The sequence below is a fragment of the Otolemur garnettii genome, unplaced genomic scaffold (genome assembly GCF_000181295.1).
Source record: "Otolemur garnettii isolate 467f Iridium unplaced genomic scaffold, OtoGar3 scaffold00005, whole genome shotgun sequence".
NCBI lineage: Eukaryota > Metazoa > Chordata > Mammalia > Primates > Galagidae > Otolemur > Otolemur garnettii.
Genome location: NW_003852400.1, coordinates 3,884,235 through 3,911,718, shown reverse-complemented (window position 1 = coordinate 3,911,718; position 27,484 = coordinate 3,884,235). Strand labels below are relative to the sequence as shown.

The 27,484-nt window shown below is 43.7% G+C and overlaps 1 protein-coding gene across 2 annotated transcripts in view; it reads left to right on the top strand.

The window, feature by feature from the left end:
• LHFPL3 (LHFPL tetraspan subfamily member 3) overlaps positions 1 to 27,484 on the top strand; it is a 509,453-nt gene that overhangs the window by 449,443 nt on the left and 32,526 nt on the right. The window contains exon 3 of one of the 2 annotated variants that reach the window (XM_003782605.2): positions 1,087 to 1,134. The exons of the other annotated variant lie outside the window; for it this stretch is intronic. Within the exon in view, the coding sequence (XP_003782653.1) occupies positions 1,087 to 1,103 (17 nt within the window). The 3' untranslated portion in view covers positions 1,104 to 1,134. The remainder of the gene's footprint in view (positions 1 to 1,086; positions 1,135 to 27,484) is intronic. 2 annotated transcript variants of the gene reach the window in all.

Here is a 27,484-nt window from a genome sequence, read left to right as displayed (position 1 = left end):
CTAACTGTGCGCTAATACTAACCAACTAGGGACTCAGAGTGTGGTCAGCAAAGGCAGACTCATACCCAGGTCATCCATGGAGCATTTTGCTTATAGGTTCCAATTAGGCTAAGGTGGCACCACGACTAAGTGTCCCATTCTTTCCTGTTTGACCACAATATCCCATCAAGTAAGGTCAAAGCTAGTGAAATGGTCCTGGGAAAGAATGGAGGAGAGAAGTCTGTCTTCCTAATGGCTTGAGAAACCACTGTACTCACCCGAAGCCCCATCTGTGCACCGGCAGTCTCTGTGAGGTGCTGGACGGAAGCAACTGAGGAAATGCAAGATGACGTTGTCCAGTGGCACCGTGTGAGGATGTGTGTGAGGATGCGGGCGCGGCCTCCAATTGCCCAGCAGGAGCCAGGCTCTATAGTTCTAGGTGATCTGTGTGTGTACAATTGATTTCTGCTGGTTGTCTCAAAAAGCAACTCTGAATTGCTTTGGGATAATCCAGGATTTGAAACGATGTCCTCAAAAACTTATAATGACACATGGAACTATTGCTCAGTCCAGGAATGTTTACCTTTGTCTTTTTCTCCTGATTTATTTTTCCAATTGAGTATCTAAAATTCTCTCTGGGTCTTTGGCTTTCTATAAATCTGTATTCCTCTAGTCTGGGTGGTACTACCGGAGGAAGCCAAAGATGAAAACTAATAAAACAACAGTGATGTACAACTCTTCGATAATACTTAGCATTGAATAGGGCTGTTCTGAGCATCTCACGTGTATTCATTCATTCCCTTCTCCCCACAACACTGTGAGGTAAGTACTCCTATTAGACACGCTTTATAGAAGAGGAAACTGAAGCACAGAAAGATAAGACACTGCCCCCGAGTCACACAGCTAGGAGGTGGTACCCGGGTAGGCACCCAGCCAGTCTGGCTCTCAGAACCGAGTCGTCCCTCACTGACTCACCTGCGTCTCTCTGCACGCTGGGAATGGAGTAACAAAGAATGACGCTGCTATTTTTAATCTTTAAAAATAAAGCGTGAGCTCGCAACTTATTTTACCTTTAACCATTCTGTTTTTTTCCTCCCACCCTCTCAGATGATGGAAATGCTTAAGGTAAACCAAGGTAGTGTGAGACCACACCGTGTAAGTGTGAGCATGGCTCGCTGGGGGCTCAGCTGTGTTGTGTGCGCTTCCGCCTTCTGTTCCCGCATGTTCTCTCCGCTGTTCGCCTCTAATTCCTGCTTTCAGCACTGGGCGCTTGGGCCGCATGAACCGTCGCTTTTAAGCAGTAGTTCTGAAGTCTTTGTTCCTGATTTGATATTTGTGCTTCTCTCTCCCACAATCCCTGGCACGGGGTCAGAGCCAGCGCACTTGCAGCTGCCAGCCCAGCACCTCCCCAGAAGGAGCTGGGCAGCCCCGGGGGATGTGCCTGGTCATTGTTCTCTGACAAAGCGCCCTCAGACTGTGAGCTTTTAGGATTCCAGGCATGTGTCCGTGCTCCCTCTCACTGCAGTGTTCTACTACAGAGTGTGGAACCGCGTATATGGCCACCTGCATGCAGGCAGCCAGGGGCCTCTGCTGTGCGATGTTCTCTGGGACCCCAGCCTTAAAGGGATCATTGCTCTGGGAGTCCCTATAGAAGTGGATGCTCTGTGACAGCAAATACGCTGTGCCAAGTGTGGGGCTAGAATGAGCCAAGTGAAGGGAAGAGGTCATCTTCTCATGTATTATTTTCCCTCTGCGCATCTGTATATGATGGACACACAGACACAGCGGAACAAACAGTGACTCTGAGGAGAAGGAGGAAGGTTTAAGACACACATGAACCCCAGTGACCCATCATTGTACTGCACACACACGTCCACACACCCACGCCCCCAGTCCCTTTTGCTGTTTCTTGATTGCTTATAAACTATATTGCTAATGTGAGTGATTTCACTGTGTGATAAGCTAGACTTATAGAATAAATCAATTGGGAGGGAGGTGTTTGTGCCTAAGCAGAAATTTGGAACATTTAAAATACCATCCTGTGTCACTGTACAACCTTCCCCCACCTGACCAGGATCTCAGGGTTGGAACTACCTCCTGTCCTCAATCTCACTGAAGTTTCAAGTGCATGTGGAATGGGAATTAGGAGGAAACTGTCCAAATTAGTCATCAGAGATAATAAGAATGTGAAACTCATTCCTAAGTCTGTTTTCACAGAAATACCACTTTGGGGGAAATTCTTATAAAAAAAATTTTTTTTAACTGAAGGGTTTTTCATGAGATGTGACTGCACAATGCTGAATCCCCTGCAGTGTGGGGGCTCCAGACCACCTTTAGACACAGAATCCTTTAGGGGAAGAGTCCTTAAAGACTGATCCATAAATTCATAGGAGTTGGCTGAGGCCTCCAGAGAAAGTCACTTGCCCTAAATAGGACAGAGCCTCGATTAAAACTCAATCCTCCTCTTTCCATCAAAGTCTCTTCTTGGTGTGGCATCCGTGTTGCTTTCTCTCTGGAGGAGAGTGTTGTACATACCACCAGGAGAGCTTTTTAGAAGCAAAAGAAAATTAAGGGGCCTACATCCTAGGAAGGGACTTCAAGTCCCAGTCCTGGCTCTGCCACTAAGTATCCAGGTGAACGTAAGAAAGTTACTGTGCCTCTCTGGACCTCTGGCTTCTCATCTGTAAATTAATTTGAAAAGAGCTGATTTCAAAAATTACATGATGCTTAAGTTTGCTCACTAGCCTCAGGCTGTTTTTCATGCAGTTTCCTCCCAGGAGCGTTCATTTTCCACTATAGTGTTATAGTTAAACTGTGCAAATGGGAACAGCCTCCAGGAGCAAGAGCCTGTGAATCTAACTGAAGAAAATGAGGGCAGGAAGGAGAAGGTGTAGATGAGAAGCACGTAGCCCGCCCTATATAAGGACCTATCACATTCAGGTAGACATGGCAAACTCCACATTCAGTCATCCCAGATCTGCTGATTTCTGTAGTTCGGGGTTGTCCAGCTGGTATCTGCTTCTCTCCTTCCCAAGATACCACTGATTAGTGCTCCAGAACTTAAGGGAACCCAGCAGGTGAACAAAGTTATATTTTCTGCTTTTCAATATATTGCTAACCAAGTTAACAGGCCAGGAAAATCTCAGAGACAGAGAATAATTTGAAAGCCAATAAGGCAAAAATAATAACCCACACATGCCAGCTTTCAGTGTAGTTTTGAGATCTAAGCTTCATTTGCATAAACTTATGGAAATACAGATATTAACTAAATATGCAATGTCATTTTGACAGAGCTTTCTTTTTCCACAGTAAATGCATGACATTTTTTATAGGGAATCTTTTTTTTAGAGAGCAAATAATCACTACTGGGCATAACATTTTGTCCCCTGTGGGTTTTTATATATCAAGTTTAGCTTAAAATGCAACTTTATCCAAAATAGCCCATCCAGCCGATAGCAGCCTTCTCTGGACCTGATTCAAAGTTGGGTGGAGGAACAGGACAGGATATGTACGAAATGGGAAAATCACAGAGAAGGATAATTTCTTGTGTACTTTTACTGCTGCTGGACAAAATGCAGAATATAGCACTACAAAGAGCTTTGGCCTCAGAAAGTATTACTGGGATAGAATTTCAGCTCCAGAGTTTTAGCAGAGAAGGGCAGCAAATCTGGCTAGAAGCCTGTGCAAGGGACTCTTGAAGGTGCAATTACATGGCACTTCACATAAGATTGAAAAATGCCAATCAGCCGCGTCCTGTGGATGGAGGGGACTGCAGGCCCCTTCTCGGCAAGCATCATTCCCCTGCCAATACCATTCCTTCTTCTGGGACAATTGTGGCACTGTTTTAAGAGGAAAATAGCTGTCTCGGACAGCTAGACAAGACTAGTCTGTCATCCCGCTGATGACGTTGGGCAAGCAGGTGGCAATCACTTTATTCTCCCTTTTCCAGAGGGACCCTGACCAACAAACAATCCACCAACTTGGAGGAGGGAAGGGTTTCAGGCTTCTTCCGGGTCCTCCCAGGAGAACTGTTGTCCTGCTGAGACCTCTAGTGACCAAACTGGAAACTGCAGGGCAGATGTCTGGAGAAAGAAGGAAGGAACCAGTCAGGAGGGCTGTCCCGGAACCGCAACAAAGCACTCCACATTCTGCAGAGGCCTTGAAATACTTTCTAGATGAAGCAGGGGAGCATTTGGGGACTGAGACCCTGAGATATTTAGGATCATCCCGGAGGTTAGTGGCCTGTCACGGTGTGAACGTGCCTGGCTGGCTTTCTACAGACGGTTTCTCCCTGGTTAGCCATAATAAAGACACTGCCTTCTTCCCTTCTTCTGGCTACTCCAGCTTAGTTCTGAGCTATACTGTCTTTTGGAACCCCAGGGTTTAGCCAGTCCTTCATGTCTTGCCCTAGAGCAGAAGACTCAAAACCAAACTGAGCTCCCCAGAGCCTGAAGAGCCAGCCAACGGAGCCTGGCCATCTGACAGACACACACACTGGTCCACATTTGCTCCCCGAGGGCCCTGCTTCCCCTAACACTCACCTCCCAGACAGAGAGAAAACAAGGCCACCCCCACTACTGCTTCCGACCCGCTGATGCTGAGACCTTCCCTAGGACAGGAAGGAGCGCACACCTGGCTGACACCAGCATAAGTTGTTTTAATTGTTCTAAACCAGTGCTTCTCAAAATGTAATCCCCAGGCCAGTAACATCTGTATCACCTGGGAACCTATTAGAAACACAAAATCTGGGGCCCTGGAACTCCTGAATCAGAAACCTGGGGGATAGGGTCCAGGGACCTATGTTTTATGAGCCCTCCAGGTGATTCTGGGCCCTCCCAAGATTTGAGATCTGCTGCTCCAACACTGATCCTCAGGTGCCTGTAGATATAAGACCATAAGTCTCATGTATTTAGAATGCAGGTTCTGGCCCCTCACAGATTTAGTTATTCTGAAGTGGGTGCAGAAATCTGCTTTATAACCATCATTCCACGTAATTTTGATGTGGGAAATCCACGGGCCACGACTTTGACAAATTCCACTTTGGGGGACATGGCTCTATCTTGGCTGGCAGTTTAGCCTTCTCTCTTGAATTAGAGATAAATATGGTTCTCATATGTCATCAATCATGAAGGATATCTCAGTAAGCAGATCAGAGCACTCCAAACCTTTGGATAGGATGGGATTGGTCCTTTGATAAATTAAATTTTCCTGCCCCTGGAAGGAAAATTTCAGTGGAGTCTGCATTGTAATCCAAAAATGAAATATTTCAGAGGAAAGAAACATGAATTTTTGAGAGAACAGGAAGGCTGTGGCTGGGTGTTTTCTGAGCACGAGAACGTGCCTCTTGGTGAGTGTGGGTCTCTGAGATGGTGCGCTGGGCTCAACCAAGAAGCCGGGAGGTGTCAGAGAGTAAGGTGCCTCTTCTCCCTTCTCAGACAGTTGGAGATTTAGTGGTGCTTTCTCAATAATACTATAGTGGATTATAAAACCACTAAGAAGGCCAGGCATGGTGGCTCACACTGTAATCCTAGCACTCTGGGAGGCCAAGGCAGGTGGATTCCTTGAGCTCAGGGGTTCAAGACCAGCCTGAACAAAAGTAAGACCCTAACTCTACTTTAAAAAAAAAAAAACAGAAATATTAGCCAGGCATAGTGGTGGGCACTTGTAGTACCAGCTACTCAGGAGGCTGAAGCAAGAGGATTGCTTGAGCCCAGGAGTTTGAGATGCTGCGAGCTATGATACCATGGTATTCTGCCCAGTGTGACAGAATGAGACTCTGTCTCAAAAAATAAAAGAATAAATAGATTAAACAAATAAATAAAAGTAAAACCACTAAGACAGATTAGTTTCTAAAATTTGATGTTATCAGGCTGCATGTGGTGACTCACGCCTGGTATTATGGGAGGCCAAGGCAGAAGGATTGCTTGAGCTTAGGAGTTCAAGATCAGCCTGAGCAAGAGCAAGACCCCATCTCTACTAAAAATAGAAAATCTAGCTGGGCACTCATAGTCCTGGCTACTCAAAAGGCTGAGGCAAGAGGATTACTTGAACCCAAGAGACTGAGGTTGCTGTGAGCTATGATGATGCCATAGGACAACAGAGTGAAACTCTGTCTCAATCAGTCAATCAATTTGAGGTTATGGCTTTTACTACCATTGTCTTGATCACCCCAGAAAAATTAACTTGATATTTGTGAAGATTCTTGTGAATGTAAAGACTTACCTCTCCTCCACATAGAGAGCCCCAGAAGAGATTTGCCATTGTTCTTCTGTCCCATATAACCCCACCATCTCATCCTACCCATCCCTGTGCTCTCCAGAGCATACAGGCATTCACAGGGTCTGATTTGTTGAGACATACTCCCAAAGGACTAATATACAGTCAGCTTCAAGACTCTGACAGGAGCACTCTCTCAGACTCGGTGCTGAAGCTCCCGTCACCCACCCACCTAGGATTCTCAGACGTGGCCTAGGCACCCACGTTGCAAAGACTTCCTCTGCTAGGGCCCTGGCTTTCTCAGCTCAAGCCCCCATTCTTTCTAAAACGTGTGGGTAGGACAGGCAAAAAGTGGGCCCCCTTCTGCCCTGCCTCCCTCCTCCCCACCATCTTCTTCCCACTTCCCCATGCTTCCTCTCCCACCTTCTCCAAGCTTGTGAGGCTCTCAGGAGGTGTTTTTCCTCCTCCTCTCTCCTTTCTTCTTGTTGGGCTCCCCACAATCCTGAAAAGCAGGCACCCACCCCCTCATTGCTCACCATTTCCCCCCAGGAGCTCAGAGAGCCCTGGCAGCCCTGGCAGCTACGGCCACATGCACCCTGCCAGGCAGGCAATGCACCTTAATTAACTAAACTGTAATGAAAACACAGATCCACCCCACCCCACCCCCATCAGACAGAGGGAGAGAGAAGGGAAGCAAGAAAGGGAGGAGCAGCCGGGGAAACTCCCGAGGGAAGCCACAAAGGATATGGAACTGTAAACTTACTCCTGCTCTGCCCTGCAGTGGGGTGGGGGCAGATGAAGGGAAGAAGAGGGGCTGCAGTGAAGAGAAGATAGGCTGTTGTCCCGAGAGCGAAGCCACTGTTCACAGAGCTGTCCCGTCAGGAAGACCCGAAATGGGAGTTGGGGACAGGCCAGGCTGCTGTGCTGGCATACTTGCTCTCTGCTCCTGCCCCCAGGGCCATATGATCCAGGCAGTCCCCCAGGGCGCCCAGCTCAGGAGGACCCCACACCTGTGGGTGAATGCTCCACAGCCTCAGTCCTGACTTGTTAATAATTGTATCTTGGAAGCGTGTTTTGTAAGTGAAGTCTGACGGGACAGTGGTGCATTGGCACACACAAAGGGAGACTTGAGAGTGTGTTTCCTGCTGCGTCCTGCTTCCCCCGCCCCTCCACACTCCTATCCCCACCTCTCCATCTCTCTGGGATGGGTCTCAGCCCACTCTCCTCCTGCTCCCAGGAAACTTGCACCTTGCCTGGCCTCCCCTCCCTGTGCCTACCCAGTGACCTCTGCCCCAGGGTGTGTCCCTATCCTGCAGCATCTTAGGGCAGAGCATAGCAGCATCTGTCCCTGCCCAGCCTGGGCAGTGCCACGTGTCTGATAAACAGTGGACAGGAGGGCATAATTCAAGGAGCGGCAAGCCTGTAACCCACCCCATCCAGTTACACAGGCTGCAATACTGTGGGACGCACCTCTTGGTCATGGACTGGGGGAGCTACTGGTGTGGAGAGAGGCTCCCCAGGGCCTGCCCCAGGTCAGGAGACAATGTGTTAGACCAGCAGCTGCTGGGAGGGAGGATCTGAGAAGCCTGTGAGAATCCCCAGGTATCTCTATGCCAGGGAAAGCACTCCTAACCAGCTCCCTTAAGCCCACTCTGTGCCCAGGGAAACTTTCTCTTCCTTCCAGCCTTACTGAGTCTGTCTGTGCTTATCTTTGCTGGCCAGCTCGAGACACCTTCCAGGGACAAAATATAGATATGATTTTGGTGATGCTACAAATAAGTGCTCTAATATTTGCTTTTAAAACAGCCATTGCACAATGTAAAGATGAGCAGTAAAAATTGTTGAATATAATTTAAATTTAACTTTTTATTTATGCATACTTAGAATGACATTAGAAAGCAAATTTTTAATGTCCTATGATGAGAGAGAAAACACTAGTAAAAAAGGATAAATTTTTGTATTTTATTATTTTTAATGGTACTTTCTCTTGCTTTTCAAACAATTTTCACTTAGCACTGGGTCTGCAAATTATGTAGCTGGTCCCTCCTGAACCCAAGTATTCCCTGACTTGGAGACGATCACATTTGTCCCTACATCTTACACCTTATTTCTAGGTGAAATGCTACTACTGGAGGTGGCAGGCAGGGGGTGGGTGGAGACAACAGATGTCAGATTCTGACTATAGGCAATCTCAATCGTATTATTCATTTACCTACAGGAGAAAAAAATCAGGAAAATTAAAAGTAAAAGAACAAAGACATGCTTGCATTTAGATGATCACTGTAGGAGAGGAAAGATAATTCTCCCTCTACCCTTCTGAGTCCTTAGCCAGGACAGATGCCTGTGATAAAAGACAGATAAACAGAGAAAAACAAACAGAAGTTTATTAATACATATACCTCAGAAATACCCAGAAAAATGAACCCATTTTAAATAGTTGACCTTGACTTCAAATTTAAATAGCATCTTCAGCTAAAACAAAGGATATTGAAGGGACCAGCTATGGAAAGATGACCAGAAAAATCAGGGAAGCAAAGGTAAGTTCCTTATGTAGTCTTTAGTTAGTGCCTTCCCCACTCATAAGTCTCTAGTGAGTTAGAGTCATCCTTCTCTACCTGGTACCGAGAGGGACACCCTTGCAAATAAGATTTCCTTTACAAATGTAAATTTCCCTTACAAAACTTCTACTCCGTTTTCAGAACTTCTCCTATGTCTACAGTTTCTCAAACTACTCAGCTCAAAACTATCCTTATGCCAAAGAGGCACATTTGGGGGTGGCCTACTCTGGTGTCCTACAGCATCCATCACATTTTTAGGGTAACCTCCTCTATGGACAGGGCAGTGTGAGATCAATTCATTAATTAATGGACACTCTCCAAAACCATAGCTTCTTATACTCAACCCAGGTTGTGCATATTTCCAGCACATCACAAATGATTTTAGGTCATTTATCACCCTTCTGTCTGGAGTCTGGCGCCTCAAAAGACAATTAATAAGCTTGTAGCTTCTTATGGCTTTAGTATGAAAAATGGAAAGAAAGCACAATTAAGTGCAGAAATTGTTATTTCCTTAGCACCATCTGTCTAAGTAAAATGTGTGGGGCCACATTTTAAACGAGATTTTAAAAAGAGAGTATAGAACCACTTAGCCCTTCCTCTCAGGTCAAGAAAACTTAAAGTGAGGCTAGGGTTTATACATTGCTTATAATTACTCTCCATTGACTATTAATTTATCCCAAACACACCTCTCTCTGCACTTCTGTGCACCTCCGTAAACTCTTTAGGCAGATGTGGGGAAGCTCAATGTATTTCCTATGAAATTGTACCATTCCCCTTGATCAGCTTATCCCAGCTTTGCAAATTGAAAAAATTTTATTCATGGCACCAATAACCTGTTAAATTGGTTCTGATTAATAATTGAATCTTAAGACCTTTCAAGACAACATTTACAACAGATTATTGAGGAGGGGAGAGTGCTACCATGCAGCACGATGTCATGATGGAACAGACTGATGACTTCAACCAGAGGTTAAATGTACAGATTCCTGGGGGAGTTTAAATCCTTCAAAAAATCCATCACAAATCCAGCCATACACAAGCCATCTCCCCTGAAGACTCATCAGGGGCCCTCCATTTATTTCCTAGTAACATAATGCTGATCTGGACACATTCTTGTTGGACTTGGAGTGTGACTACAGGTCACATTCTTATGGTTCACATTAAGCTTTCTTGGATTTTGAATTATTTATAATGATGTGGCAGGATATTTCTTTCTTTAATCCTGAAGGAGAAAATACAGTCCTCCTAAAATGTCAAGCTAAGAAGCAGATAAGCTCCCAGCTTGACAATCCAAAAGAATAGCCCTACTGGATGTTTTCCAGACAAACAAGTGCCCAGATAACTCTAGATCTTTGTGGCAAATCCTTTAAGTGTGTCCAGGCTTGTACAACACCAGGATGTGCCTGGGCTCAGAATCTCCCAGCCCAGTCTATTATTGAAGGTTATTTCAATCCAGTTATCTGTTCCCTCATGGGAGAAAAAAGAAAACATAAACATAAAAGAACAAGGAAAGTCTTACTCTTAGACGAGTACCTATCCCATCTTTAGGCCACCCTAGAGTTTCTCAAAGGAGGCCTTTGGCTGTCCTAAGATGTGGTATCAGAACCATCTGATGGATTGGTTTTAAAATGCTGATGCTTGTTCCCTGCCAAGATCTACTGATTGTGACTCTGGGAATTTCTGAGTTAACCAGGAAACTCTTATGTAATACAATTTGAGGACCACCAGCCTCCAGACACTTTCATTTATTTCATTCAATGATTGCATTTGCAAAATCTAAGGACCCAAAACTCCTATTACACATGTGAGAATCTTTAAATCACTTGCTTAGTAAGACTAATTTGAATGTTTTGTAATTATTAGAAGTTGAGAGCAAATTTCTTTCAACATTGCTCCTTTCAGGAAGCTTGTGCTGAGGATGTCCTGTGACCTGGGGACTGTGCAGGGTTCTGTCCCTATGAGCATTGGTACCCTCTACGTTTAGAACATGTCCAGAAATCTCAGGCTGTCAGAGGGATGAAAAGGGAATCTTTGAGAGGACTGGGGGGAAAGGTAATGAAAACAGCTAAACAACTTCCCATTCCCTTGCGTTATTGTGACTTTGCTGTCTGCCAGGGCTTTGCCTATATAATCTCATTTCACCCTATAATAACCTATGAAGTAGGTACAAGTATATTACCCCTGCTTTATAGATGGGAACATCATAGCTCAGTCAACCTGTTTGACCAGTCAGCAATGGAGCAGGGACTCATTCCCAGCAGTCGGCTTCCAAAACACAGGCTTCCAGCTGCCACAGTGGTTCCTTTCCCTAGTAAGGCAGAACCAGGAAGAGATGCTAACAAGGGTAAATATTTTATAACATCATGTGGCCAACTAACTTCTTCTCCAATGGCAATTCCTTCTATAGTAAATCTGTGAGCATATAATTACAAAAGTTTTAAGATACACAAAATCAAGACATGTAAAATCTGCACAGATAGAAACAAATTGAGCCCTCCCAACACCACCAATAAGCCAGACAAGTTGGAACTTGCTGGGGTGAATCAGAAAGGACACTGGCGACTGTGTTTCTTGGAAGTGAAATAATGGACCATGACACAGTCTGTCTCGAAACTATCATAGTGACCCACAAGTATCCCCTTGTCCTAGGCTCTGGGGATACAAAATGAATAAATGTATGCCTCAAGAAGGTCACACAGAAAGTCCAGAATTAGAACTCAGAACCCCAGTGGCCCTGAGGCTATTTAGCTGCCTAGCCTGGCTTTCTAATATCCCCCCAAGAGAATTAGTTTCCAGCTGGGTTGCATTACTGTTACAGAACAGCTCTGCCAGTTTGGCTGTTCCTTCTCAAGGAAAACTCCTCCTAGGGGCAATAAATTTGGAACTGAATCCTCTTTGTCATGAAATCTGGATAATTATTACAATTTTTTTAACACCTTTCAATGTCAGAGTCAGTCCTTTTCTTCCTTTCTGAATGCTATAAAGTTTACCGAGCTCCCAACACTGGCACCCTCCAATGTAATCCCTAACAGATAGTGAGACTACACACCAGGGCAGCAGGGAGTTTTCTAGCTGAAGATTTTGCAGAAGAGAAATAGGGCCCTTGGTTTGCAATCATTACTATGTAGCTGCTTCTGTGGCAGTTAAACCAAGGTTGGTAAATTCTAGCTGTGTGCCAGGCTACTTCCTGCTATGAAGGTTAAATACAAACCAGCTTATCTCACTGTCCACACAAAAACTATAGAAAATATCTTGAAGACCCTTTGGACTTACCCTGAAGGCTAGCATTGCAGATTTTTTTCACCCCCAAACCAATCTATAAGAATTTCCCTCAGCCCCCTTAACATTACAGGTGCTTCAGGACAGATGGGGATTCCTAGGGGCATGGCAACCCCAGGTCCCAGGTACGGGCCGTGGGACCTGGGGCAGGCTCACATTTTATTGCAAACTACAAGTCACAGGCCTTCTCACCCTCACTCTTTGGTCTCCAAGAGCAGAGCTACCCTAGAGACTCCTTCCAAAACATAAATAGGTACAGGGAGTATCTTGCCCTGACCTGATTGGACACTGTCAAGCACCCCAAATTGCTTTGCTCACTTTGAAATCCCCCAGTCCAGGACCAGCACCAACACTGGACTGTTTCCTTTACCTTCATTCATAGGCAAGTGAGCATATCTGGAGAAGAACCCCAAACGTAGTGATGCATCTACAACACTTTCATACCTCTAACCTCTGCTGGGCACCCCCAGCACCTGGTACCTCTTTCATCCCTTCTTTGTTGGCCCCTTACACATCCCTTCCAGAAGACACTCCAAGCCTCCTCCTCTTTGCCCAAGCCTGCACTACCCCTCCACCCTCAGTATGCACCACCAGCCCCCCTGCTGAGAACATGGACCAAAAAGATTTTGATAGTTTGAATCTAACAGGATAGAGGAACTGACCGTGGTTCTGAATACCCAACCACACAATTACAAGGGTGATAAGTCAGGAGCTGTATAAGGAAAAGGCACAAAGGTCTTAGTCAAATGGCAAGGTCATTGGCACCAACACCATTAAAAACCAAATAGACTCTTAGCCTGCAAAAGGTAAAATACCTAGAGTAAGAAAGCAAGCGTCCTCCTCAGTATAAAAGTATTTGATTCAGGCCTGCAGTGCTGATTTCAGCTCTGGCTGCCACGTTTAAAGACAGGCTACAGACAACATGCTGTGCATTCGGAGAAGAACCACCAGGACCACTAAAAGTCACTAAAACAGGTCCCGTGGCCATATCCTAAAGGTTGTCCAGACAAGGGGGGATTAGATAGCACAGTGTTAGACGGCACCAGGAGCAGACACTGCAGAGTGCTGATCCAACACGGGCCGGAGAGGAACTCTCTAGCTCTCTAAGTTGCAGAAGATAGAAAGGACTCTGGCGGGGAGGTAGTAGGTAACCAGAGAAGTGTTCCAAGTTCACCAGATGTGAAGGTAGAAATTCCATCTTTCTCTCTTCAAATCTCTTCTTCCACCACTGAGATCCTTGATTATGTGTGCATGCCTAGAACTGAATCACCATATGAGACATTAAAGATGAAAAGCCAGTGTTCATCCTTATAGGCACAGGAAAAAAACTCATTCAGAGATTTAAGGAAAAAATCCTTTTAGATGAAGCAAACTTGGAATGCAGGAGACCTTCCTTGACCTCCCCCCCCAATGAGGTATCCACTCAAAAACAATGGCAAACATCATTCTTAATGGAAGCATTAAAAATCCTCTCTTTCAAGTCGAGAAGAAGAGAAGGATGCTTCCACCACCATTGCCATTAAGTATTATACTGGAGGTCCTAGCCAAAGTGATAAAACCAATAATGATTGGAAAAGAAATAATAAAATGTCATTATTCACAAAAGGTATGATTATCTTTATATAAAATTTTTAAAAACCTGGCAAATTACTAGAATTAATAAGATGGCTCAGCAATATTCCTAGAACATAGCACCAATATGCAAAAATTGAGGCAGGAGGCAGCCTTTAGAGGCTGAGGCAGGAGGATCACGTGAGCCTAGGAGTCTGAGGTTGCAGTAAACTATGATGACACTACTGCACCCAAGCCCCAGGTGACAGAGTGAGACCATGTCTCAAAATAATAACGATAATAATAATAATGTGCCTATCCACCAATAACAGATTTTTTTAAAAGATCCTACTCACCATAGCAATAAAAACTACAAACTAGCTAATCTGCTCTGGATTTTTTAGAAAAAAAAAATCATATTGATGGACATAAAGGGATATCTAAGTAAGTATTCATATGTGGAAAGATTCAGAATATGTTGGCCGGGCATGGTGGCTCACACCAGGAATCCCAGCACTGTGGGAGGCCAAAGCAGGAAGATCGCTTGAACTCAGGAATTTGACACCAGCTTGAGTGCAAGAATGAGACCCCATCTCTACTAAAAATAGAAAATTATCTGGGTGTATGTGCCACGAGCCTATAGTCCCAGCTACTTGGGAGGCTGAGGCAGGAGGATCACTTAAACCCAGGCATTCAGGGTTGCCATGAGCTAGGCGGATGCCACAGCACTCTAAGCTGGCCTAGAGAGTAAGACTCTGTCTAAAAAAAAAAAAAAAAAAAATCAGAATATGTCAATTCTTTCTAAATTGTGAGTCTACGGATACAATTTTATTCCAGTCAACATCTCTAGAGTGTTTTCTCAGAATTTAATAGACTAATCCCAAATTAATAAAGAAAAATGAAGGACCAAGAATAGCCAAAAAGTGTTTGCACCTGGATAAAGATTGACAGACCAGAATCCCAAAACATACATATTTACAGCCATTTAGTATCATTCATAAGTGGCATTACAAATTCACCTGAAAGGAGTGAACTTTTTAAAATTATGTATGAAGAACAATAGCTATCCAAATGAGGGAAGGATATTTAAACTACATGCTTACTTCATACCACATATTAAAATATGAATTTAAAGACCCATATAAAGAGCAAAACTTTAAACCTTCTAGAAGATACATAATAAATATAGAGAATATATATATATAGTAGAGTATGTATATAGTCTGTGTATGGATGTGTGTTTTTTGCTTAAAAAAACACAGAAACATAAGCCATAAAAAAACTTGTGGTTTACCCACATTATTTACATTTTTATATAACCAAAGATAGTATAACCAACTTAAAAGATAACTTAAAAGATAACTCATAGTCTTAGAGAAAATACTTTCCAAACATTCAGTCAACCAAGGATTATATTCAGACTTTATATAAAGAACTTCTATAAATCAATTTTTTCAATTGATAGAAAAATGAATGGAAAATTCGCAGAAGAGATCTGATGGCCAGTAAAGATACTCAGCAGGGAGGACTGACTATTAAATAATCCACTCCTGAATAGTCAGCGGACTCTGTATGGTATAGTTACTCACAGCAGTGTACTTGTTCTAACTTTGCTAACCAAGGGTAGGCCGGCTCTGTTTATCCCAGATTGAACAAGCATTTTACCATTAATCAAGGAAGCCCATAACATCCTGGTGTTCACTGCATGTGCAAGGAGCTAAAGACCTCTACGTTCCCTAGGACAGTCCCAAAGGGAGCCCCGGGGATGGACCTTAAGGGTCTACCCCCTTCCACACCACCTCCGTCTTCCTACAGCGTCTTCACAAAAGCACCAGGGTTTTTTGACCACACGCTCTAAAAGCTCTAAAAGGGAATAATTAGGGGCTCATTCTACGTACACTTAAAGGCTGCTATGTGTAATGGTTTAAACATGTTGAGATGTGTATTTTATCCCCTAAATTATGTATAAGGAAATTCCAAGCTCTACTCTCAAAAGACAATGAATGCCCCTCTTTTCTGGCATCTCTCATTGCTCTTGCAAATATGAAATAAATTAAATGAAGTATTTAAACTTCTATCTCCTTCTGTCTTAGGATGGATGGGGCACATGTAGTATGCTAAGAATCCAGCCTGAAATAGACAGGAAAACGTAACCTTTCTTATTTTGAATTTTCTCTGAAATATCTTTTTATCAACACAACCCCCAGAGCAGCAGTGCTGTCTCGGACAATCTTGAGCTTTCCGCTGTCACATGTAGTTAGGTGCTACTTATAGTTTTTTTCTTTTTTTAAGTAAAACACAGGAAAATAAGATGATAGATTCCTCCATCTCACTGTTTATGAAGGGTTTCTTTCAATATAATATAAACCAGATATTTTAAATTTATACTTGTTGTATTAAATTGTCTTTTAGTGGAAGAAAGGGAGTGATCAAAGATAGTATCAAAAACATTTTGTCCACCTTACAGGACATGAGACAGATAAAAGGGGCATAAGACAGGTCTGGCTCTGATACTTAGCTCTGTAGCTTACAACTTATATGACCTTGGCAAATTTATTTAACTGTTTCTTTCCCTCAGTTAAAAAACAAGCAATAATACTTACCACAAGGAGTTTTTGTGAGGATTGTGGCTGTGTCAACCAGACACCAGCAAGAGAGAGATGGCCCCTCAGACAGGGTGTTGGCTCACACCTGTAATCTGAGCACTCTGGGAGGCCATGGCAGGTGGACTGCTTGAGCTCAGGAGTTCAAGACCAGCCTGAACCAGAGCGAGACCCCATCCCTAAAAATAGCCAGGCATTGTGGCAGGATTTGGGAGGCTGAGGCAAGAGGATCATTTGAACCTAAAAGTTTGAGGTTGCTGTGAGCTGTGATGCAACAGCACTCTAGCCAGAGGGACAGAGTGAGACTCTGTCTCAAAAACAAAAGGGGGAGTGATTTAGGAGAGTTTAGGGAAGCTGCTATTTACAAAGGTGTGGGCAGGACCGAGGAGAACCACCGGGGAGGATGCTGGTTAGCAACCCAGGTAGCCATCACCTATAGGCAGCAATCACCACAAGCTAGAGAGCTGTGTAGCCACAGTCTAATTGCGACTATAGGAGAGGCTACCTAACAGGAGCTGCATGGCCTTCGTAAAAGAAGGCCGCCACCTGACCAATGGCTCTGAGGAGAGAGAATGCTCCCCACTCTCCTCCAGTGTTTTCTGTCTGCTGAATCTGGAGGGCAAAGGAGCCCAGCGAATGCAGTCTAAAGAGGGCTGGTCTCATCAGTTAGGTATCAAGCAAAGTGCTTAACAAAGTTTAGTCTTCCTCACTCGTAGTCACAGCAATGCTGATCTGTAAACTGGATGTATTTTAACCACAAAAAAAGCCTCAATGCAAAGAGCATTCATTATTTCATTTGATCCCCATAGCACTTTATTAGGTAAATAGGGCAAGGGGTATTACGCTGAGGCTTGAGATATTTATTAGATAACTTCTCAAAGACGAAAGAGGGTTCAAGGCTAAACTTGAGATTCATTAGATTTATGCGATGTCCCACAGGTACATCTCTAGAAAAGGTTACATGAGGAGAAATCCTTGGAGTAAACGCATGGGCCTTCACCATTATCGCCCTCCAAGTACTTCCATCAGGCATCAAAAAGGCTTTGACTCCTGGCCTGTGGCTTAGAGGAGTAGGGCACCAGCCCCATATACTGGAGGTGGTGGGTTCAAACCTGGTCCCGGTCAAAAACTGCAAAAAAAAAAAAAGGATTTGACTCCACTTGTAATTAAGTATGTATGTATAGTATATATGCTTATATATTTCTCTATTATTTATAGGACATGTGTATAACAAAAAGTACAAATATACTTAATAAAAGAGAAGGAAAATTAGAGCCAAGGAATGGAGCATACTTCAAAGATGCTAAGTGTCAAAGTTACCCAGGTTGCTGAGACGGAATATCCTATTTGATTCTGAGCCTCTTAGCATTAGTAAGTTATGAAATTCTCATTCTCAGAAAAGAAGCAACATCCTACTTTCTCAGGGAAAAAAGGGGGAGGAGAATTTCCTAGAAATGAACCCTAAAATAAGTTTCTTATGGAGGACACTTCCTTTCATACAAGACACCCTCTGATAAGATGGCCTGGGTCCTTGACAACAGTTTTATGAATAAAAAGAAATATTTTCCAATGGCTGGTTCTGTAAATCAGGGCATAACATTTAAGTACATCTCTGTAAAGGTGACTATGGAGAAACTAAGCTAATGTTCCAAGCACCAAGCTTGCCGCTGAATCTAGACTCCCTGGGCCTTGGCGAACAGCCATTCCCCACGGGGCTGGGAAGCGGCTTCGTACTCCTGCAGGCAGTGGTTAGAGCTCACTCTGGCAAATGACTCTGCAGAGTCCCTCCTCTAGTATTTTCCAGAGATTTGTTTTCAACTATCAAGGAGTAAAAAAGATAAACTATGAGATAGAAAATCCTCTCTAAATCTCACTTTCTTTGCATTTAAACCTCAAATACAATTTCTCCCAAAAATGCCATAGTCTGCCAGGCAGAAAAACCATCTCCTCACCTTTTGCTGTGAGTTACAGACCAGGACTAGTTAGAATCCTCTATCCCCTGAATTGTAATGCAAGTGAAATGGGCTGAAAGGGAACTTCAGGAGTGGACTTCAAAAGAACTAATGGTAGGAGCTATTACACATTGCCACCTCCAGGCACTTTAAAACATTAGCTCTAATCTTTACTACTTGCCTTCTGGACAGGTGGTGTTATCTCCTTTGTATTTTTCAGATAAGAAAATGAGGTTCTGAGATGATAAGCAATTGCCCAGGGCCACACTGATAAAAGTTGCTTTGGACTCAGCTTTCTCTGACCCCAAGCACCACACCCCTCCAGGCAGGGAAAGGAAGTCTCAGTGCTTGGCTTCTGAGGTTTAGAAAAGGGCAGGTCTGGGCCAGGCCGTGTCTGAGCTGCTGGACTGGCTGGGCCCCAAACCCTGACTGGGTACCAGATCCAGCTGCTCCTCATCCTCCCTCAAAGCTTAGGGAGGAGTAGAGATAAGGACCTGCTGTACCCTGGGACCAGCTTCTCAAAGAGCTTTATCCATAGCTCTCTTGGCCTCCGTCAAACCTGGGAAGTAAGTAGCCAGATGGTTAACAATCATTTTACAGGAAAGTCAAAGATGTAAACCTGTGACCCCCGCCCCCAGCTAGCTGCCTGTCGGAAGGTCCCAGCTGCATGGACTGTTCAGCCTTGTGGTTTGACACAGTCCCAGGACAGTAGCTGTGGAAGAAGTTGTATAACTCAGAAACAGCATCTGTAAACAACCTGTGTCAGATGCGACGGCAGAGCCCCGTTACACAGAGCTGCAGTGATGCTCTGTTATTTGCCCTTCATATTTAGCTTAATGGGCTTTTTCTAATTAGTGCTAGAGCCCTAACTGCCACCCCGAAAAGAAATTAAGAACAGCGATGGCTTTGGGGTATTGACTCCAGATCTTATTTCTTGTTGTTCTCCTTGACTTCCACATGACTCCTCTCTCATCTCGAACGCATATAAAGTGAAGAAAATGCAATAATTATGAGGAGAAGGTTGACCTTCTGGGGGAGACATTTAGACTTATTCTGATGGGTGTATTAAACTTCATTCTGGCCAAACAAAATGGATTCTCTTGCCTCCATTTTTAAAGAGCATCTGTGGACAAGTGTGGTCACTGGCCAATTGCATACAGGAGTGCAGTTAAAAATCTCTGTTTGTGTCAGTGTTGTGTATCAAAGACTAACCTAAACACAAGTACTGGTTTGGGGAGTCTTGTGTCTCCTGTTGGGATCTGTGTGGCAAAAACCCTGAGTTGCCTCAGGACGGCTTATGAGTAAGAGGCAGGGTGCAGCTGAAAAGGCAGCTGGCAGTTACTGAATACCTACTGTGTGCCAGGTCCTCCCCACTGACCATCATCTGCTAGTTCTCACATAACCGGATGGGGTGGGATTCACTGTCCTTGTTGTAGAGAAAGGTGAGTGGGCAGGCTTAGAGATGCAGGTGACTGGCTCAGCCTCGCACAGTCACCGGCTTCATCAGGATGTGATCCAGATGCTCTGATTACAAAGCCCATTTTCTTTCCCTTCTGTTAGGCTCCTTACCATATTTTCACAGGTGTGAGAACTGGGCACTGAACCCCATAAAATCAGGATCAGTCATTCACAGTTCACAGACAAAGGCTCAGGCAGACAGCCCTGGAGAAGAAGTCTGGCATACTTCTCCAGAACAAGAAAGTTTGGTCCAATTCTTAACTTCCTTTTAGTCTTAGTTTTAGCCCTACTATTCTTCTTCCCACAATCCCATCTTCTTTTTCCTCCCAGCTTTTATGATTCTTTATCCTTTTCGTCACCAAAATCTTGTCTCTATTTCTTTTTCCTTCTTAGCTGATTTTAAGAAATGAGTGGGGGCTCGGCGCCTATAGCTCAACTGGCTAAGGCGCCAGCCACGTACACCTAAGGTGGCGGGTTCGAATCCCCAGCCCGGACCCGCCAAACAACAATGACGGCTGCAACCAAAAAATAGCCGGGCGTTGTAGCGGGTGCCTGTGGTCCCAGCTGCTTGGGAGGTGGAGGCAGGAGACTCGCTTGAGCCCAGGAGTTGGAGGTTGCTTTGAGCTGTAATGCCATGGCACTCTGCCCAGGGGGACAGCTTGAGGCTCTGTCTCAAAAAAAAAAAAAAAAAAAGAAATGAGTGGGGTGGCATTTAGCTAACTCTTCACTTAACATAAATCAACTTCTACTTGCCAAGAAGAGATAGGCAGGAAAACCAGTTGTGAAGCTTAGGTTGCCGGGAAGCAGCCAAGACTAGCTTCCTCATTCAGGCTAACCACCCTTCCACCAACGGAGGCCTCTACAGACAAATAAAATGAGTTTCATCATCGCACTTTGGCAGTATGTGTAGTACTCAGAATCAGACTCTGCCTGTGATAAATCCCAGGTCGCCACTGGCTAGCTGTGTGACCTTGGACAGGTTATGGAACCCCTTCTTTATCTATAAATTGGGAACAACAGTAGTGCCTACCTCTCGGAATTGATGTGACATATGTATGTTCATAACCTGGAGCTCTGCTTGGCACCATGTTAACACTGTATAAGTGGGAGCTGGCATCCTCCCTTCACTCAGTCAGCAGACGTGGGGAGCCCCTTCTGTGTAACAGTTCTGTGCAGGAGACAGTCCTGAATACCAGCAAGCACCATACAAGCACCAAACCCCATGTGATATGGGGTTTGTATCACACAGATGGAGTCCAAGTCCCAAATCTGCTACTTACCAACAACCCTGCCACCACCGCCATGCGGCTTACCCTCTCTAAGCCTACCGGCACCTCTGGGAAATGGGAACATTAATATGTCTCGCAAGATTCCAGGTGAAACGTCTGATGGCTGTTAGCTTGGCAAGGGCAAAATAAATGGTAACTGCCCATGTCATCACAGGTGGCTCCTCAAGTCCGAGAAATTGACTCTACAGAGCTTCCAGGCAGGTGAGGAAGTCAAACTTGAAACTGCTCCCGCCCTAAAGTTAAAGTAGGGTGAGCTGTGAGAGCAAGCTTCCCCGAAGACTGAAGGCCGGTTTACATAGAGAAGAGAGAAGCTCTGGGCAGTTTTCCCCCATGGACTCGGACTTCCTCTGTGGCACCAGGGAGGTCACCCTGAGGTAGATGCAAAGAAGCTAGAATATAGGATGTGGCTTTCTGGAGGGAGACTCAGCCCCCTGGAATCCACCAGAGTAAAAGATATATAGCATCCCCTAATAGATCCTAAAGAGAAGGAAAGGATCTCAGCTCTAACCTCTTAACAAAGCCGGGGAAGGGCTGGTGCTCTACAGACAGTAGAAATGAACCCAGTCATGAGAGGTTCCAGTTCTCTAAGTCAAGGGGAGCTGCAGCAAATAATACCACTTGACTGAAGGTCAAGCTAATCGGCCCAGTTTTCCTGAGGCACTCAAGAACAGGCCCGCGTCCCGTATCATTGGGGACATGTTCTAAGAAATGTAGTCAGGTACCTTCGTCCTTGCACAAACATCATAACGTGCACTTACACAAACCTAGGCAGTGCAACCTGCTGCATACCCAGCTGTGTGGAAAAGCCACCACACGCTTATTGTCCCAGACCACAAGGCTGTACAACACGCTACTTTCCTGAATGGTGTAGTAAGTATTTGTGCATCTAAGCATAGAAGTGCAGTAAAAATACAATATAAAAGATTTAAAAAAAAAAAAAAAGGTGCACCTATATAGGACACTTCCCACGAATGGAGCTTACAGGACTGGAAGTTGCTCTGGATGACCAGTGAGCAGCTGGTGAGTGAGTGAAGGCCTAGGACCTCGCTGTCCACTGCTGCAAACTTTATAAACACTGTGCACTTAGGCTATGTGACATTTATTAAAAAATACTTTCTTCAATAACAAATGAACTTTGTGATAACATTTTTACTTTATAAACTTTTTAACTCTTTTATAATAACTTAGCTTAAATCACATACGTTACACAGGTATACAAAAGTATTCTCTTTTTTTTTTTTTTTTTTTTTGAGACAGGATTTCAAGCTGTTGCCCTAGAGTGCCATGGAGTCACAGCTCACAGCAACTTCAAACTCTTGGGCTTAAGCGAGTGTCTTGCCCCAGCCTCCCAAGTAGCTGGGACTACAGGCGCCCACCACAGCCCTCCAGCTATTTCGTTGTTGTTGCAGTTGTCATTGTTGTTTTAGCTGACCTGGGCCGGGTTTGAACCCACCAGCCTCGGTGTATGAGCTCGGTGTCCTACCCACTGAGCTACGGGCACCACCCTATTTTTCTTTCTTTTATACCCTTATTCTATAAGCTGTTTTCTATCTAAAACTTTTTTTTTTTTTTTACTTTTTAAGCTTTTGTGTTAAAAACTAAGATGTAACACACACACTAGCCTGGGTTTAGAACTAGTCAAGATCATCAGTATCACTGTCTTCTGCCTGTCCCACTGGAAGGTCCTCAGGGGCAGTAACAGGCCCGGAGCTGTCATCTGTGATGACATCACTTCTTCTGGAAGGCCTCCTGAAGGGCCTGCCTGAGGCTGCTTTATAGTTAACTGTTTTGTATATATAAGGAGGGAGTACACTCTAAATTAACGATAAAAAATTAGTGCTGTAAATACACAAACTTGTAACATTGTTGTTTATTATCATTATCAAGTTCATGTGTGCACTAATTGCATATGCTACACTTCTGCACGACAGCACAGTAGGTTGATTTACACCAACGTCACCACAAGTATGCATTGCACTACCACATTAGGACACTAAGATGTCACTAGACAATGGCAAGTTTTCAGCTCCGTTATAAAGTTAGGGACCACCATAGTATATGTGGTTCTTCATTGACTGAAACATCATAATCCAGTCCATGACTGTACTTAATAAGGGTGTTGTAATCCTTTTAATAGCCAATGTACGTTAAAGACAAAGTAGGTATGCATATGAATATTTCTGTCAGGTTTATTTGATCTTCAACTCATTTTACTAAAAGGAATATGTATCAAGTAATATGTTATTACTAAGACTACTTTAAAAGAAAAACAGTAGTAGAAGATCCTATTAAGAAAAAAAGACCTGAAACCAGCATGACTTTTAACTGCCCGTGAATGTCCTCATACGCTCCCCACACACATTTTCTTTCTTTCTCCGCACATTTCCGAGGGGATTTCAGGTCCCCACAGCAAACTGCCTCTCAGTGTTTGCCTTCACAGAGTGGGAAATCTCAGAATGGCAAGGCTGTTAGTTGCACCATTTTACAAAGCTAGTCTTGGTTTTCCTGAGAATGGTATAGTAAAGCCTGACTGTGCTTTTATGGGGGACATGGCAGAGGCAGGGGGCCAGAGGGAGCAAGGCAAGAAGCGAAGCAGCATCTGGGGACCTCTGATGAAAACAGGCCCATGGGGTCTTCCCTCACTGACACAAACACTGTTGTTGGGGCGAACAGGAGGGGAGCCCAGAAACAGTGAGACTCCCAAGAGATGTCATCTACATACAGCAGGCAGCTGCTCTAATCTCATTTCTCTAATTCTTTTCATTATTAGGATGTTCAAAATATTAACCTCACTCTGGATATTAAATTAATTTAGACAAATCACAATTGATGTCAATTGTACTGAAGAGCACAACTATACTGAAGAGCATTTCTTTGTAACACCACAATTTACCATTTTACATAACTGCAATCTCATTTATTTGCTTTAATTAATATTTGACTTATACGAATAGAGATGAGAGAGATTTTTCAAGAGTGTCTTTCTGCTAACAGTGTTTTAATGCTTAAACGAAAGCCTTTTTACACTGAGGTAGTTCATTCTTATGTTCAAAGAGTTGGGTTTTAAGAGGCTCTCAGAGTCAAAGCACAAAGCACATACCTGTTAATTCAGGCTCTTTATCGCCCCTAATCCCATGACGTTAAAGCTCAGCAGTTCGATGATTCTTGCAGAAAATAACTTTATGTGAATTATCCTCTCTGTTCATAAAGTGAAATACTCATTCCCCATAAATAAGGTAAGCCCCAGGCGTAATGGTGAAATCAAATTTTAACTTTTATGCTCTTCCAAGTACCTTTCTTTGACCTCCTTATCAGTGCCTCCCTGCACACACCTCTGAATCCACATACCCACTAGCCACCTTCCCTTCATGCCACCAGATCCAAGTCATACCTGGCCTGAGTCTTTCTGAATGTACTAGGCCTGAGTCCTGGCAGGTCACTGGGTGAATTAATTCATGGTAAAATGTTACCTGACTGATGATAGCTTATTAATTCCTCACAGATTATCCCAGATGCTACAGTTCCATACTAACCAAGACTTTCCAAGTCTTAGATGTGTTTAATGGCAGGGGAAATGTTAGTTGCTCCTAGCAGACAGAGAAGATTTTGCACACCTCAACCAGCCTTATAGAACTCTTTAAAGTACATGATAAACAAAAAAAAATCACAACTCCATACCTACAATAAAGAGGCAGGAGGATTCCCAGTTTAGTCAAGTACTGATTTGATCTTTATTTATTATTTACTGATCCCCACTGTATATCCATACTGCACCGACTGTAGGAGATGAAGGCACACTCTGTATTTACAAAACTTTCCCTCTTCATTCCCCTTAAAATCATTTGTTTGCACCCTCCTCTCTTCCCCTGCACCAGACTATCAGCTACTTCTGGCAGGTCTTCTTTATCCTTAGAACCCCAATACCTGGCACACAGTATAAAGTCAATAGCGATGGACCTAGAGATGACTGGAATGAAAAATTACAGGATCAAATAATATTTGGGGAATACTGGGTTTCTTAGACAAACCACAGAATGGGAGGAAATATTTACAAATTGCAAATTATATACCTAATAAGTAAACTGTGTCCAGAATATATAGGGTACTCCTCAAACCCAACAATAAAAAGCCAAATGACTCAATTAAAAACTGGGCAAAGAATTTAAATAGCCATTTCCTCAGATGATATACAAAAGATATATAGACAGCAAATAAGCACATGAAAAGATACTCAGCCTCATTAGTCATCAGGGACAAATCAAAAGCATAAAGAGGTTAGGTGCAGTGGCTCACGCCTGTAATCCTAGCGCTCTGAGAGGCTGAGGTGGGTGGATGGAAGCTTGAGCTCAGGAGTTCAAGATCAGCTTGAATTAGAGTGGGACCCCATCTCTACTAAAAACAGAAAAAGTAGTCAGGCCTTGTGGCAGGCACCTGTAGTTCTATCTACTCAGGAGGCTAAGGCAAGAGGATCGCTTGACCCCAAGAATTTGAAGTTGCAGTGAGCTATGATGCTACAGCACTCTATCAAGGTGACAAAGTGAGACTCTGTCTCAAAAAAAAAAAAAAAAAGAAAAAAGCATAACGAGATACCACTTCCTACCTACCAGGATGACTATGATAAAGGTAGAGTAATAACAAGCATTGGTGAGGGTGGACAAATTGAAGTTCTCATACACACACTACCGATAGGAATGTCAAATGGTGCAAATACTTCAGAAAACAGTTTGGAATGTCTTTAAAAAGTTAAACAGGGTCACCATATGACCCAGAAATTCCACTCCTGGACGTGTATGTACCTAAGAGAAATGAAAACATGTCCACACAAAAACCTGCACAAGAATGTTATAGTATCATTATTCATAAAAGACAAAAGATGAAAACAACACAAGTGTCTGTCAAATGATGAACAGAAAAACAAAATGTGGTACCGACATACCTCCTTCATTTTATTGTGCTTCACTCTACTGTGCTTTGCGGATACTGTGTTTTTTACGAATTGGAGGTTTATGGCAATCCAGTATCGAGTAAGCCTGTCAGCCTCATTTTCTGACAGCACATGCTCTTTTCACAGTTCTGGGCCACATTTTGGTTATTCTTGCAGTCTTTCAAACTTTTTCATCATTATTATATTGGTTACAGTGGTCTGTGACCTGTGATCTTTGATGGTACTGCTGTAATTGTTTTGGGCCATCACAAACCACACCTATATAAAATGACAAACTTAATAAATGTGGGTGTGTTGACTGCTCCACCGACCAGTGGTTTCCCCCTATCTCCTTCTCCTTGGGCCTCCCTATTCCCTGAGACACAACGACTTTGAAATAAGGCCTATTAATAGTCCTACAATGGTTTCTAATTGTTCAAGTGAGAAGAAGAGTCAAAATCAAAAGCTAGAGATGATTGAGCTGAGTACAAAGGCATGCCAACAGCCAAAATAGGCTGAAAGCTAGGCTGCTGGGGTCAAACAGTTAGCCAAGTTGTAAGTACACAGGAAAAGTTCTTGAAGGAAATTAAAGTGCCACTCCTGTGAACATGTGAATAATAAGAAAGTGGAACAGTCTTATTTCTGATATGGAGAAAGTTTTAGTGGTCTAGATAGAAAATCAAACCAGACACAACACACTCGTAAGCCAAAGTCTCATCCAGACAGCAAGACCCTAACTCTCTTCCATTCCATGAAAGCTGAGGCAGGTGAGGAAGCCGCAAAAGAAAAATTTGAAGGTAGCAGAGGTTGGCTCATGGGTTTAGGGAAAGAGGCCATCTCCATAACATAAAAGTGCAAGGTGAAGCAGCAAGGGCTGATGCAGAAGCAGCAAGAAATCATCCAGAAGGTCTCATGAAGGTGCCTACATTAAACAACAGATTTTCAATGTAGACATAGTAGCCTTCTACTGGAAGAAATTGCCATCTAAGATTTTCATAGCTAGGGAGGAGAAGTCAGTGCCTGGCTTCAAAGCTTCAAAGGACAGGCTGACTCTTGTTAGGGGCTAATGCAGCTGGTGACTTTACGTTTAAGCCAATCCTCATTTACTATTCCAAAAATCCTAGGACTAGGGCAGCACCTATTGCTCAGTGGGTAGGGTGCCAACCACACACATCAAGGTTGGCGGGTTTGAACTCAGCCCGGGCCTGCTAAAACAACAATGACAACTGCAGCAAAAAAATAATAATAATAGCCAGGCAATGTGGTGGGCACCTGTAGTCCCAGCTACTTGGGAGGCTGAAGCAAGAGAATCACTTAAGCCCAAGAGTTTGAGGTTTCCATGAGCTGTGATGCCACGTTACTCTACCCAGGGCAACAGCTTGAGACTCTGTTTAAAAAAAAAAATTGTAGGACTCTTCAGAATTATGATAAATCAACTCTGTGTTTGCTTTATAAATGGAACAACAAAGCCTGGAAGTCAGCTCATCTGTTTACAGAATAGTCTGTCGACTATTAAGTCTACTGTTGAGACCTGCTGCTCAGAAAAGAAAAAAGATTCCTTTCAACATGTTCCTGCTCGTTGATGATGCACCTGTCACCCAGGAACTTAATGCCAATGGAAATGTACAAAGAGATCAACGTTGTTTTCAGGCTTGCCAACACAACATCCATTCTG